Source organism: Mirounga leonina, unplaced genomic scaffold (assembly GCF_011800145.1).
Source record: "Mirounga leonina isolate KUSES-001 unplaced genomic scaffold, KU_Mleo_1.0 Mir_152, whole genome shotgun sequence".
Taxonomy (NCBI): domain Eukaryota; kingdom Metazoa; phylum Chordata; class Mammalia; order Carnivora; family Phocidae; genus Mirounga; species Mirounga leonina.
In genome coordinates, this window is record NW_023270380.1 from 15,831,576 (window position 1) to 15,846,478 (window position 14,903).

Below are 14,903 nucleotides of genomic sequence, written 5' to 3' on the forward strand. Positions count from 1 at the left end.
TGAATCTCTCAAAAATGACATATATACTCATACAGTTTACCTAAACTGTTTTCCCAACAGGATGCAAAAAACAAAAACAAACAGAAAAGAACCTAGCTATGTGCAACATCTCCCTACCACGGGTATTTATTGATTGTTTTTGTCCCTGTGTCAATGTTGAGCAATGCCATATAAATCAAATGCTAAGTATGTTTCTGAATTGTTGTTTGAACTCTAGTTGCTATTCTCGAACCTCACCAACTTGCCCTACATTGTTAAAGGAGACATTTCATCTCTCTAATATTTTTTTAATTTCAATGCTTATTTATTTCAATAACTTCTAATTGGGTTATTCTGTCAAGGGCTGAGGAAAGTAAATGAGACAGTCTCTGTCTTCGGCAATTTATAATCTCAACATAAAACAAACGTTGTATGATATGTTGGAATATAACGGGGAAGAGAAATATTATTTTTTCAGCTTGATTGAGGTATAAGTGACAAAAATTGTACCTACATAAGGTGCACAAAGCGGTGTCTGGATACTTACACATTGCAAAGTGACTAGCAAAATCAACCCAATTAACACAGCCATCATCCACATAGTTATCTTATGTATTTACGTGGCTGTGTATTTATGGATTGATGCATGAATTTATTTTGCTGTGGTGAGACCGCTCAGTATCTACTCTCTCAGCGAATCTCAAGTACGCATTGCAGCATTAGTAACGATCATCACCATCTACTGTATGTAGATCTCCAGAACTTATTCTCTGTACCTTCAAGTTTATACCCGTTGACTAACCCCTCCATGTTTAATTTTGGATTGAGTACCATTAGTAACAACATTAAAGAATAATGAATGAGTTAGGATCAAGGAATAAGCAGAATTTGAGTAAAATCTGGAGGGGAAGATTAGATTCTGATGTCATAATAAAATAGCCCAGCGGATGGTGACTGCACGCGGAGCTGAGGTAAAGGTCTGGTTTGGGCTTTGTCACCTCCTAGTTATACCACACTGGGACAGCAAGTTCACCTGTCCGTGTCGCTGACCTGGCAGGGGCAGGATAGCAGAGAAATGCTACATGGTTGTTAGTATCAAATCCGTCATGGAGTTCTCATGAAAATTAAACTAAAAATACAATGTACATGGAGGCTTGGTTAGTAAATGCTAAATAAACATTAGTGGTTATTGTTAGGAGATGTTCACACATAAAATAATTTTTTTTATTTCAAAGATTTCAAAAAACTTGTTGAATATTCAGGAATGATGTGTATATAAATATGTAGCAACACTTCTGAATAGTGTCTAAGAAGGCATGGAATACAATCAGTTGCAAAATCTGAGCACTACAAACAACTGAGATATAGTTTTCAGGGGTATCTCTCCCTTCCTCTGTCTCTGGTTCTGTCTCTTTCCATCTGTCTGTCTGTCTGTCTCTCTCTCACACACACACGCCCCCTCCAAAAAACAGAGACCGTGGATGTGGTCAGCTGGAGTTCCATGAAGGGAAGGAGCTCATAGATAAGCCCAGGATAGATAATGATCACAAGCAATCACATGTTGTTTTGTTACCTTCAGATACATTAACACCTAACATTTCCTGAATGAGGTCATGAAACAACACTCACAATCCTCGGTGTTGTGCAGCGATAACCTGTACACATCTGAAAACCAGAACATCAACTCAGTGTTCTACACTGTTTTCTGAAATTACCTATGGTCCTTAAGTTTCTTAACTTGGAAACTCAAAATCTGTCCTGCAAACAGTTTCTTACTATGTCTACCCCAAAATCTTCAGCAAATCTTCCATTGGTATCCTCCCAAAACACAGACACTGCACATAATTCTATTAGTATATATATCACATTGTACATTGACTATCTCTGTCATTATTATACTTGGATGAAGAGACTGCCTCGATTTTTAAAAGATTTTATTTATTTATTTGAGAGGGGCAGGGGCAGAGGGAAGGGCAGAGAGAGGAAGAGAAGCAGACTCTCCACTGAGCAGGGAGCCTGACGTGGAGCTCGATACCAGGACCCTGAGATCATGACCTGAGCCGAAGGCAGATGCTTAATGACTGAGCCAGGCACCCTGAGACTGCCTCGTTTTTGATGCCCTACTGTCTTTTCTAGAGTTGATATGCAATAAAATGCTAACTAAATAAGTGAATCCAAATATGTGGACCACAGCCAATGTGACCATATGTACAGAGGGTGTGAAGGGAGATGAATACTCTGTGCAAGGGAAGTGGGGTAGAAAATGACCACACTGTCAAAAAATATCGAAATCAATTTATTAAACAATAATTTTTCCTTATGGAAATACAAACAAGATTGGGACACCTTCAAAATCACAAAAAAGGAAGAGAGAGAATATTTACCAGGAAGATGGAGGAGGCTGATATGTACACAATCAGAAAAAGTCAGTACAAAGAACCTCTGAGAAAAACAAAGTTGGAAGGAGGGTGGATCAATAGGGCTGCTTGCTGAAATGCTAGAAAATTGTAGGATTTGTCCAAGAAAGTGGTCATTGGAGGCTTTAGAGAGTACAGTTTTAGTAGAGTTGTGAGAAAAAGCCAATTGCAGAGCTTAAGGGAATTGGTGGAGAAGTGCTGGTAACAGATACCGAGATTCAACAGGAAAAGACCCAGCTAAGAAGAGCCGCTCTATCATGAGCTGTATGCATCACTGCTGACTCGGAGCCGTGCAGGATGATGATGACAATTTTGCTCAATCTCAATGTCTATTAAGGATGTTTAAAATGAGTTCTGCCTTTCATGCATTTCATGAAATTAGGATATGAGTATTTTATTTTTCAATGGGTTCCAGTTTTTCAGGTTGTTAGAGCCCCACAGGGAAGCATCCACCTTACCACTTACCATTAGTTTTGTCTGCAGGGCTTGGACACTAAATTAGACCTTTCCTTTCTTTTCCCTATCCTCACAGGACAAATGGGGCATCTGAAGTATCAGTACTTAGCTATTCCAAGCTATCTTGGAAATAACGTGTGTATTAGAGATAGAGAGGGAGAAAGCAAAGATGCACAGATGAGCAGACAGAATCTTCTAAGTTCAATAAGTGGTCTTCTGTTTATCAGAGATCCCCCACCCCCCACCCAGCTCTTTAGCTCTCTGGCCTTTCAGAGTATACAGATGGACTTTAAGTGAGCCGATTACTAGAGTATACAAAAGCCACAGAAGTAATCCTTCTAGGCACAAGGTTAGAGCTTAGGGTTTTTATGTGAACTTGCTTAGTGGACAACTCTTGCTGAAACAAACTACATAAAAAGGTATATATTTTCAAACCTTTACTCTAAAACAAAGTCCTCGGGGGCGGGGGGAAGTGTTTAACAAGGATCCACGTGATTACTCACCACCAGAAAAGTGGAGACAAGAAATGCAGGTGTGGGTATAACCTAAGAGTGGTAACAGCTAAGCTTTTGTCTCAGAACAAAAATAGACTCTGTCAGATGGAATAAATTACAGGCGCAAACAAAAAAGATGTTTATAACATATTAAGCTAAAAACTTGCATAACAATACATGCTAGGGTTTTATTTTTTTTTTAAATGTGTATTATTTATGTATACAGGTAGATATGTGTGTGTGCACACATATTTGCTCACTTTCTAAGAACGGTGCCTTAATGGGGCGCCTGGGTGGCTCAGTTGGTTAAGCGACTGCCTTCGGCTCAGGTCATGATCCTGGAGTCCCTGGATCGAGTCCCGCATCGGGCTCCCTGCTCGGCAGGGAGCCTGCTTCTGCCTCTGACCCTCCCCCCTCTCATGTGCTCTCTCTCTCTCATTCTCTCTGTCTCAAATAAATAAATAAAATCTTAAAAAAAAAAAAGAACGGTGCCTTAAGAAATCAAATTTAAATGAGGGATGAAGATGCTTCACAGACAGCATAGCTCATGGAAAGTTACTTACAGTCTTCAATAATCATCTTTAATTTGATTATAATTGAATGACACTCAAGAGAAACTTGCATGACACTACGTCCAGAGAAAGATAATGTTGTCAGGAAGAAGATCACATGCATTACACTTAGAAACAGCATATGCAAAGGATACAGGATTTTTTTTTAATTAATTTATTTTTTTATTATTCTTACTTGCTTTTTTTTTTATTCTTATGTTATTCCCCATACATTACATCATTAGTTTTAGATGAAGTGTTCCATGATTCATTGTTTGTGCATAACACCCAGTGCTCCATGCAGAATGTGCCCTCCTCAATACCCACCACCAGGCTAACCCATCCTCCCACCCCCCTCGCCTCTAGAACACTGTTTGTTTTTCAGAGTCCATCGTCTCTCATGGTTCGTCTACCCCTCCGATTTCCCCCACTTCATTCTTCCCCTCCCACCACCTTCTTCTTCTTCTTTTTTTTTTTTTCTTAACATATATTGCATTATTTGTTTCAGAGGTACAGATCTGAGATTCAACAGTCTTGCACAATTCACAGCGCTTACCAGAGCACAAACCCTCCCCAGTATCTATCACCCAGTCACCCCAACCCTCCCACCCCACCCCCGACTCCAGCAACCCTCAGTTTGTTTCCTGCAATTAAGAATTCCTCATATCAGTGAGATCATATGATACATGTCTTTCTCTGTTTGACTTATTTCACTCAACACAATACCCTCCAGTTCCATCCACGTCGTTGCAAATGGCAAGATCTCATTCCTTTTGATTGCACTACTATTTACCCCAAAGATACAGGATTTTTGAGCAATGTCCAGCATGATCCTGGGGAGACAGTGAGGGTCCCATCCAGCCCATGAGGTAGGGAAGGTGCTACAACAGCACCCTCATGACAGTCTGGAAAAGCCTGGGACTAGGAGCCATTGAGACCATCCCACCGTTCTCGCACAGCTGTTCGTTTACTGAACCAGCTCTCCTCTCTGTAAGGCATTTCAAGCGGGGACCGACCTTGCTTGGAAACCCAAGTGTTTCAGCTCATTTTATAGTTAGAAGCTCCTTATAATTCTATTATCGGCATTGCAATTTAGAGGCCATTCCCTTCTAAGGTTAATTAGCATCAGCCAATGTCACTAATGAAAACGAAGTTTCTAGGCTTGGCCTCAGACTTTAGACGGTCACACTCTTAACTGACTGGCATGTGTATCCCTTCATTGACCTTCCATAGATTACAGAACAGCAAGCATGAAAATGAACCCGGAAACACTCCTCAAACCTCCCCCTGTTTCATGTGAGCCAGGAAGCTCACCAAGGAGAGAATACAGTCATTAATACTTCCCAGAATGAAGTGTAATTTAACAACGTCTTCAAGGGTTTGGTAAATTCAGAGAGACATAAAAAAAAAAAAAAAAAAAAAAAAAGAAGATGTATACATGCACAGGGACACAAAGTACTTCTTTATAAATAAATATGCAAGTTTATTAAAAAAAAGTATGATGATTTATAAGTGATGAGAAGTAATAATAGCAACAAAGATCAACAGTTACTTGAACATTAGCCATATACCAGATGCTATGCGAAACTTCAAATGTGAGTTCCAAGAGTGAGTGTTATTTATAGGGGAACAGGCTCAGGCCTATTCAGGGGGCCCCCCTTCATGTGGTTGGGCTTATGTAGCTGCTCTCTTACATTGCAGGTGTGTGTTAATTTATATAACAGCTCAAGGGCAAGGCAGAAGATGTTTGGCTTCCAGCTAAATGCCTGAGCAGCCAGGGAGAACAATTTCTTTAAAAAACGCAAGCTGGCTTTCGTAGTGTGCTCACACTTAGTGAATCTTTCTCTCTTCGACAGACAGGCAGACAACCCCCCCATTATTACACATACCTTCTAAAACACCTCTAACTCTAAACTTAGTCATAATGTTACAGATTATAGTTTGTTTTTTAAACAGAGATTTTCCCTGTATGGTTATGGCAGTAATATCGATTTAATATGGACAATTTGAAAAGGCAGAGGAAATCATACAATATAAAACAAAACATACCCATTACCCATATATAATAGTCCCATTCTTGCTCTCTCTCTCTCTCTCTCTTTCTCTCTCTCTCTCTTTTAGGATTCATTCATGAACTCAAAATCAACACAAAATCAACAAACAAACCCTGTGCACAACTTTGCTTATTTACCTCCCTGTGAATAGCATGTTAGAACAAGAGACATCTTTTATAGATCTTTTCCCCCCACACCACACACAATTTAGCAGATGGCCCAGCTTCCTCTGCTTCTCAATGGTGCCTCCCTCCATCCGCCCTGCCCCCAGACATCCCACAATCAATGTGGGATCAGAGCACATGTTTCCATTCAAATAAACTTGTCAGGACTCATAGTGCATGAAATCATAAGCGAGAATATCAACTCCAATGCTATCAATTGGTAGAAAGAGGCCATTAACTGAAGATGCATTATGTTCTTTTATTTTCTATCAGTTAGCTAAATTCTCATTTTAAAAATTTAATATAATACAATCAATCTCACTTACACTATTAATACTTGCTTAGATGTAGTCAACAAACAAATGAAGTGTCCTCTATGGAACAGGTCATCTGCAAATTTTATTACTGAATCTAGAAACTTCCCCCAGCAATTTGAGTGAAAAATATGAAAAGACTCAAAACTTAGCCAAAGTTTTCAAGTGAAAAAATTTGTTATAAAATATTTTAAATAATAATTATATATTTTCCTTAGAAGCAGTTCTACACATTTGGCTAATAGTAGAATATTTTATTTCAGAATAACTCCCGTATGCCTAAAAGAAAAAAAAGAAGCAGAGGAAAAGCAGAGGAAACTGCTATCAAGTTCATGACATCACCATTGTCTTCCTTCCATCTAATCTTATATACCTGCATCCCCAAGCATTTGGGTTAAAAACACATTGCTTCGAGAAATTCTTACTGCATATTCCAGTTTAGTGCTATTTTGTGTGTTAGTGGCGCATTTCTGAGTTCTGATTTACTCCATAGTGTGGGCTCCCAATTTTATATAGATTGTAAAAAATAGCAACTATTAGAACGATTTTCAGCCACACATCACTGAACAACTGGATGACAGTGATGCCACAGCGTCCCTGGTTGCGGGAGGTCAGAGAGAAGTGAAGACCTGGGTGGGGGATACCTAAGGAAAAGACTAAGACATTAGCATGGAGGTAGATGGGAGGGGCCAAGGATGGAAGACATGCTAGAAACCACATAAAGGGAAGAGATGTCTACAAAACACTATACAGAATTCATGCTTCTCTAACAGCTCCAATCCCTTCCATCTTCCTGAGAACTGAGTGAGTCCCCTGGAGGAGGAGGCTGAGCAGGAGTCTCAGGAGGGCTGCAGGGGGCCATCCCCAGTGCAGACCTGCAGGGACGGGCCTCCTGCAGGCAAGCCTGGGGCAGGTGTGAGGCTGCACCCTGCTTCAGAAAGGAGACTACGTGGGGGCCAGCGGTTACCTGATCTTATTTTGGAGGCTATGTGAGCACATTTAGAAAGAGTAAGAGCTATAATGAGCTTATTAAGGGAACCAATCTATAGCATTCCAGGTTAAACCAGGAGTCATTTCCTCTGATAACCTAAATTATATTGCTGAAAAGTACAGAGCATGTGCCCGTCTAATGTGAGAAAAATGAATCCTTCCTCACTCAGTGTGAATACTAAATATGGATAAAAATAGAATGCCTTATGATATGACATAAAGAACTATCAATACAGATTTGTCATCTATTTCTAGGGCAAATTTAAAATACATCCTTTTAATAGGAAGCCATGTTCTTCTAAGTTTCATTGATTTTTATTTTTGCTTCAAAGTCACAGTTACCTTATTTATTTATTATGACACTTATTTTTTTTTTTTAGAATGGAGATTTGCAATAGCCAGAAATGGCAACGATGTGAACACTGAGTTCAGAAACACTTAAAGTAAGCAATGTGCCAATTAGCAACACTTTTCAAGGAATTAGGCTACTGACTTTATGAAAATAGTTGCTATTGCAAATTATTCTGCAAGTCTCCAAAGAGTCATATTTTTCTAACTATGAAGGACTAAGAATGTCTTAATATGGGTGCAGTTTGAATATTGCTTGGGATAAAGACTGATCGATTCATCAATCTTCAGATCATTCAGTTTAGTTAAGCAAAGCATAAAAAATAATCTTAATCCCATTCTTTGCTGCCACTAAGTGCAACCAGATAACAGGGCAATGGTGGGGGGGGGGGGTCTGCCTGCTTGTAGCCGGGGCCCCGAATACTGAACAAATGTGGGGTAAAAACACTGAAAAGGAAAAATAAAACAAAACTCAGTTTTCTAGAATGGACACATTTGTCCATTTCTTCCTTCTATTAAACCTAAAGTATTGTGTATATATATATATACACACACTAACTCTTATTACATGGCATTTAAAGACAGATCCCTCTAATATTCAAATATCTAGGACACACACATTCAGGACCCTGCAGATAGAATGTGTTAAATGGTCCATTAGGAGCTTGATAACTAACATTTCTTTCTAAAGTGCCTGATTTACTGTTAGGAAATAAGTTACAAACTCTAATGTCAAGTCTTTTACCTTTTTTTTTTTCTTTCCAAATAAAATGGTGCTGGATGAAATAACATAATACCCATTTAAAGTGCTAACAGTAAAATCACCTAAAGCATCTACTTTTGACCACTTCAGAGATCTTTTCTCAGAGGAAATTTTGGTATATTTTGTATTCTCAAACTTTATCTGAACTCTTGCTTGTGTCTATTCAAGAGTTAATAAATAGAATTGAACGTTGTTGTTGTTTTCCATAGCAATCACACATTTACTTAGTGATAATGAATAAGTGTTCAAAGGGAGGACTTGCTCTGGATTTTCTACTGAACCACAATCCTTATTAAGAAACGAGGTGCACCCAGATGCCACTTTTGTAGGATTATTTTAACTAAGGTAAGTTATTTCACACAGCTACTAACCTTTAAAAATGAACTACAAATTAGCATTATTCATTTCGGTGTTGTGTTTCATTTTGCATTTAATAACAGAAACCCCAGCTAACTCTCCAAGTCAGACTAGAAGCAGACTTACCATCATCATACTGGCTGAAGCAGATTGTGAAGAGGGCTGCGAGGATAATCCCTGAAGCTAACCATTTCCAGAGATAAAACTGTCGTAGCATCTTCTGTCGAATTCCACTCAAGGCTGATCTGAAATAACAGGAGGGAGAAGCAAACATGGGACAAGTTCATTAATCTGTGATAGGTAAACACAACTGTCACCGCACAGAAAACCCTTACTGACTTCGTAGACAATAACCTGCGCCACACTATCCATTAAAGTAACACACCTGTTTAACACCCTGCAACTCTTTACCCACAGGAATTTGCAGACAAGTAATCTCTCAGGAAAGAAATATTTTCTGGGACTCACTCTGTAAGCAAGGAAGTTGAGAAGTTAACATACAGATGACACCAGAACCACACCTTTTTATTTATTTTTTATTTTTTAATTTTTTTAAAGATTTTATTTATTTATTTGAGAGAGAGAGAATGAGAGAGAGCACATGAGAGGGGGGAGGGTCAGAGGGAGAAGCAGACTCCCTGCTGAGCAGGGAGCCCGATGCGGGACTCGATACCAGGACTCCAGGATCATGACCTGAGCCGAAAGCAGTCACTTAACCAACTGAGCCACCCAGGCACCCAGAACCACACCTTTTTAAACACTGAGACCCCGCGAGTGTACTAAATGTTAAACAGTTTAAGTTACTAAATTCATGTTGTCCATAGCATAGTTCAATGATACAGTGTACATTATTTTATTTTTAAAAGTTTATTTATTTATTTATTTATTTAGAGATAGTGTTCCAGTAGTGAGACGGAAGGAGGGAGAGAATCTCAAGCAGACTCCCTTCTGAGCGTGGAGCTGGACATGGAGCTAAACCACATGACCCTGAGATCATGACCTGAGCCGAAACCACCAGTCAGTGGCTTAACTGACTGAGCCGCCCCGGCGCCCCATATGTACGTTGTTTTATGACAATTTAAGCTGACAAACTAGTTATTAATATCCTACATGAAGATTTCAATGGACATTTGTTTTACACAATCAAATAGAAAAACCCCTCATTACAATTTGAATTGCTGTCTAGCAGAGCTATAGGTGATTGACTATGCCAAGTAAGACCAAAGATAAATCATCCATTTTTTTACCACATCTATCTTCCAAAGCATTGGGATGCATTTCACTTTCATCCCTTTGCTTTTCTTTGCAATCTCCCGGCAAGTAAAGAAACTGAGTGAGGTATCAGTGGCCAGCGAGCACACCAAGAGTCTTACTGAAAGAATGATGGGCTGAGTTTCCATGTAAATTGAAGAAATCATTCACATGGAATTGCTCAAAGTGACCCTGGTTATAGATCATGGTGGGGCAGGGACAGGAGCTCTGCTTCTCTCATTCAGGGGTTCTACACTCAAGTGTCTACAGGGACAAGAAGACAAAAGGAAAGAGTGAATGAGTGCAAAGGGGCAATGGGGATGGTGAGGCTGTGAAGGAGCACAGGGTTTGTCTGTGGAGGCCAGCTGGGACTAATTTCTGTCAATGGCCATTGGGTGGGAACACAAACCAGCGTTGCCAGGTCTTCTGAGTTTCCAGAATATCATAGAAATCCACATTTCCTTGTGAGATGGCCCAGTGTTTAGATGACTGTCCAACCCTTCTTATAACCAAGTACTTCTGGTGGGCCATATTGTTCTCTGAGGGTCTTGGGCTTACCACTCCTGCCTAGGATTCTCTCTCCTTAGACGTCTTGTGGTAAGACTCATCAGAATGTACCAAGGAAATATTTTTATTCCACCTTTACATGCATTTTTTTCATCCATCTTTCTGTTTTATAAAGTTTATTTGTACAGTAGCATACATAAATACACATAAGTTATTTTAAACTTGTATTAAAAGTGCAAGCCCATTTTTTTTAAAGATTTTATTTATTCATGAGAGAGAGAGAGAGGCAGAGGGAGAAGCAGGCTCCCAAGGAGCAGGGAGCCTGATGCGGGACTCAATCCCAGGACGCTGGGATCATGACCTGAGCCGAAGGCAGATGCTTAACCATCTGAGCCACCCAGGCGCCCAAGCCCATTTTTTTTTTCACTCAGGATTCATAGTCCTTAAATTTCAAAGGTCACTGCACTAGATCACACACATTTAAGAATGGGAGCTATTTTTCTGTTTCCTTATCTAAAACAAACAGACAAAAAAAGAAACTTCTTTTTACCTGGCCTTCACACATTTTTTTCTCCCTTACTGGCAACAGACTCAGCCTCTGCTTTTATAACTTCTAGGCATAGATAGCCCAAAGAAGAGCCCAGTATTAAATATTAAGAGAACATAGAAATCATGCTTACAACTGACCAGTGCTAGCATATGTAAGAGCAGTGGATTAGAGTCATAAATTCAAGTTATTCTTTATAAAGTTATTCAAGTACCAGTTACATGATTTTGAGCAAATCAGAGAGCATCTCTGTCTTACCTTCTTCATCATTAACATGAAGATAAAACAGTACCTACCCCAGAAGTTTCTCTTGAGGATTAAATGAGTGAGTTGCTATAAATGCATGCTCAGTGCATCAAACAGTGAGATTAATAGGAGCATTTCTGACTCAGCATCTATGGGGTCTTCAAAATGATTAGACATAAATTTTCTCAACCTGTCCTTAGGATAGCCTCTAAGGTAGGTGCTATTATCTCCATTCTGTGGAGGAAAGGTCATGTTGACTAGCTTAAAATTATAAACTGGTGAGGGGCTGAAGACGTGGTAGAGGTGGTGAGTCTGAAACCTCTGCTCATTCCATTACAGGGAAGGACTAGACAATTTCACAAGAACACATGGCTCAGAAGGTTTCAAGGGAAATGGAGGCCTCTTCCCTGGATAGAGCCCTGTTCAGATCTATACAAATGATAGTGCCAATCCTTTTTTTTTTTTTTCCCTAAAAAACTCTGAGAAACAAACTGAGGGTTCTAGAGGGAGGGGGATGGGTTAGCCTGGTGATGGGTATTGAGGGCACGTTCTGCATGGAGCACTGGATGTTATACATAAACAATGAATCATGGAACACTACATCAAAAAAAAAAATATATATATATATATACACACACACACACACAGAGAAAATACTTAAAAAATACTTATTAAGAAACACTTGAAGGAAAAGCAATACCATCTTCCCAAATGACAGAAGAGCAACGTTGTGTTTCTTCATGGGTCCTGAATCAACCAACTTGACCTCCCTCTTACTGGCTTAGTTTTTAGTATTATGTTGTCACAATGTGTCATTTTCTTTTACTTCTGAGTAAAACTATTTGGTTCCATTTAACAGCCTTCAAGATGAAAACCACCAGATGGGTGATAATTTTAAAATTACTAAAGCCACTTGCCTTATTTTATCTCCAGAAACAGAACCTCTTGGTCTGTGATCCTATATATTGTTACTAGAGATTCATACTTAGACTTTTGAAAATATCACAATAAAAACTTGCATAAAAATTCATTTAGACAAATATATTACTTACCACCTGGGGTAATAAGACTATTTTGGAGAGTATGTTGTTTTGAATGAGAAAGATAGGAGCTTTTCTATCAATTTTTTTTACTACTTAATTTATATATTTATCATTTCCAAGGCAATTTTAATCATTTCAGTGGGCTCAACATTTATACCACCTGAAAGTTATGACTCATCATGTCAGCCTGATATCCTATAGCATAATGCACATATTGGCTTAATAAGAAAATCCCGATTTCTAAATAAAGATGCAATGAAAACATGCCTCCTGGAAAGAGGCTACGCTTCTACAAACAAAAGACTGAGGACCCACATGATTAATAAACTTATGGTGCCAGTCAGCTGACAGGCTCTTCTGTCATCGAGTAAGTTGGAACAGTTCAAACATTTTAATTAAAATAACATTTTCATTACTAGTTATGCAATCTGTAGGATTGCAGACAAAGTTCTTATAGGAGCTGAAACCCCAAATCTTGTTAAATGAGAGCAGGTAAATGAAAGGCATTTCAAACGACATCTCCAATGTGGTGTAGTACCTTTACTATAAATTCCATATCAAACTCTGCCACGTTCTCTGGGTACAAGTCTTCCCTCCAGATCTCCTTGGCCAACAATGTTACACTGTAGCGATCTAGAACATGCCCCATCCTAAAAAGGAATGGAGCTCACCTTCAAGTAAGTTCCTTGTACTTGCCTTTCAGGAGATAATTCAACTGGCAAAGTCAACACTCTGGTATACTTAATAAACTCCTGTTTTTGCTTAGTGATTTGGAAATAGCATTCTATTGTTAAACATGTTGGAGAAAAAGACAGCTTTCCCAATTATGTTATAATTTTACATGTAAGTGGTTGAGTTTCATGAAATTTACAATACATTTTCCATGGCTTAAGAGTATTTTACTACAATTATTCAAGATACAATATATCCATCTTGACTTGCACATCATTTGGATTCCCCGCCAGACAAAACTCGTATTTATTTTTCTGGCTCTCGATGTTCCCAGAAATTCATTTATTCAACAAGGTATCATGGAGGGTCTATGAGATATCACTCATTCTTTTAGGCAGCAGGAAACTATCAATGACAAAAGCCCACTGACATCTCTACTCTCGTGCACCTAACATTCTAGGAACATGAGGAGAGACCAACAATAAACACAAACACGTTCCATAACATGCGAAAAGGCAGTGACATGAAAATACCAGCTTGCATTTTCAAAATGTGATATGGTCACTTGACAATTCTCATTCAGAGAATGAAGTTAGATCATAGGAACCTTCTGAGAAGAGAGCTGAAGGAGAACTTTACAAGGAGAGCATACCTATGCCAACAGCCCTAGCTGGAAGCATCCTCCAAGGTAACTCGCACCCTGAGTATAGACTGCTGTTCATCTCTTGGAAGAAGAATAAAGGCTTTTCACTGCCATTCATGTTCAAGTGTACATCCAGGGGCTGTAAACACACAATGCTCCGTGCATCCATGCTGATTCTGTGACACATGGCAAGAGCACCCAAGGCTGACATCACAGCTGTTTTTCCTTTGACGATGGGGATGCATTTGACAATGTCAAATATATATATATATATTTTTTTTGTAAGCCTCTGTCCCTGACTGCTATCTGAAAAAAAACAGTAGTTTCCTTGATATATCAAAGTTTGGAGCGCATTGCCAGGACCGCAATGAGAACTCCCATACCGATGCCATGTGAGGTTGCAAGCTGGAATGTCTCTCAGGGAAGTAGAAGCTGTCCCCATGCCCCATGCACCTGCCCCCAGCACTCTGCTCAGTCAGACTCTGTGACTTCTACCTCTGACAACATCTAGACAGCACTGTAACAATAAAACTTGTCACTGGCCCATGTTCCTTGCAAGAAAAGCATGCTATCCACTTGCAGGAATAAGGCAAACTCCCTTTCAAAGCAGCCTCAACTATCAAACTGAAAACACGATGTTTTCCGAAGTCACTACCTCTCATCACCAAATATGAAATTCCTTAGATAACTGGTTGGAAAACTTTCTTCTCCCTCACCATGGTGGGAAACACCAAAATGATTCATCACTACAGAGAACAGTTATCACTCCTAAGTATGACCTGATGAATCATCTTTTATTTCTTCATTACATAAACTTCAAAAAAAAATAAAATTTCAAAGATTCTTTCAGAGATTTTCCTTCTTTATAGATCACTTTGTATGTTTTCTCTTTTTTTTTAAGATTTTATTTATTTATTTGACAGAGACAGAGACAGCGAGAACAGGAACACAAGCAGGGGGAGTGGGAGAGGGAGAAGCAGACTCCCCGCCGAGCAGGGAGCCCGATGCGGGACTCGATCCCAGGACCCTGGGATCATGACCTGAACCGAAGGTAGTCGCTTAGCCAACTGAGCCACCCAGGCGCCCGTATGTTTTCTCTTATTATAA

The 14,903-nt window shown here is 39.3% G+C and overlaps 1 protein-coding gene across 8 annotated transcripts in view; it reads right to left on the minus strand.

The window, feature by feature from the left end:
* The window catches only part of PCDH15 (protocadherin related 15), a 789,625-nt gene extending 780,521 nt beyond the window's left edge, over positions 1-9,104 (minus strand). For all 8 annotated transcript variants that reach the window (XM_035008612.1, XM_035008611.1, XM_035008610.1 and 5 more), the window contains exon 1: positions 9,014-9,104. In XM_035008612.1, coding sequence (XP_034864503.1) covers positions 9,014-9,104 — 91 coding nt within the window. The remainder of the gene's footprint in view (positions 1-9,013) is intronic.
* Between the last annotated feature and the right edge of the window lie 5,799 nt (positions 9,105-14,903).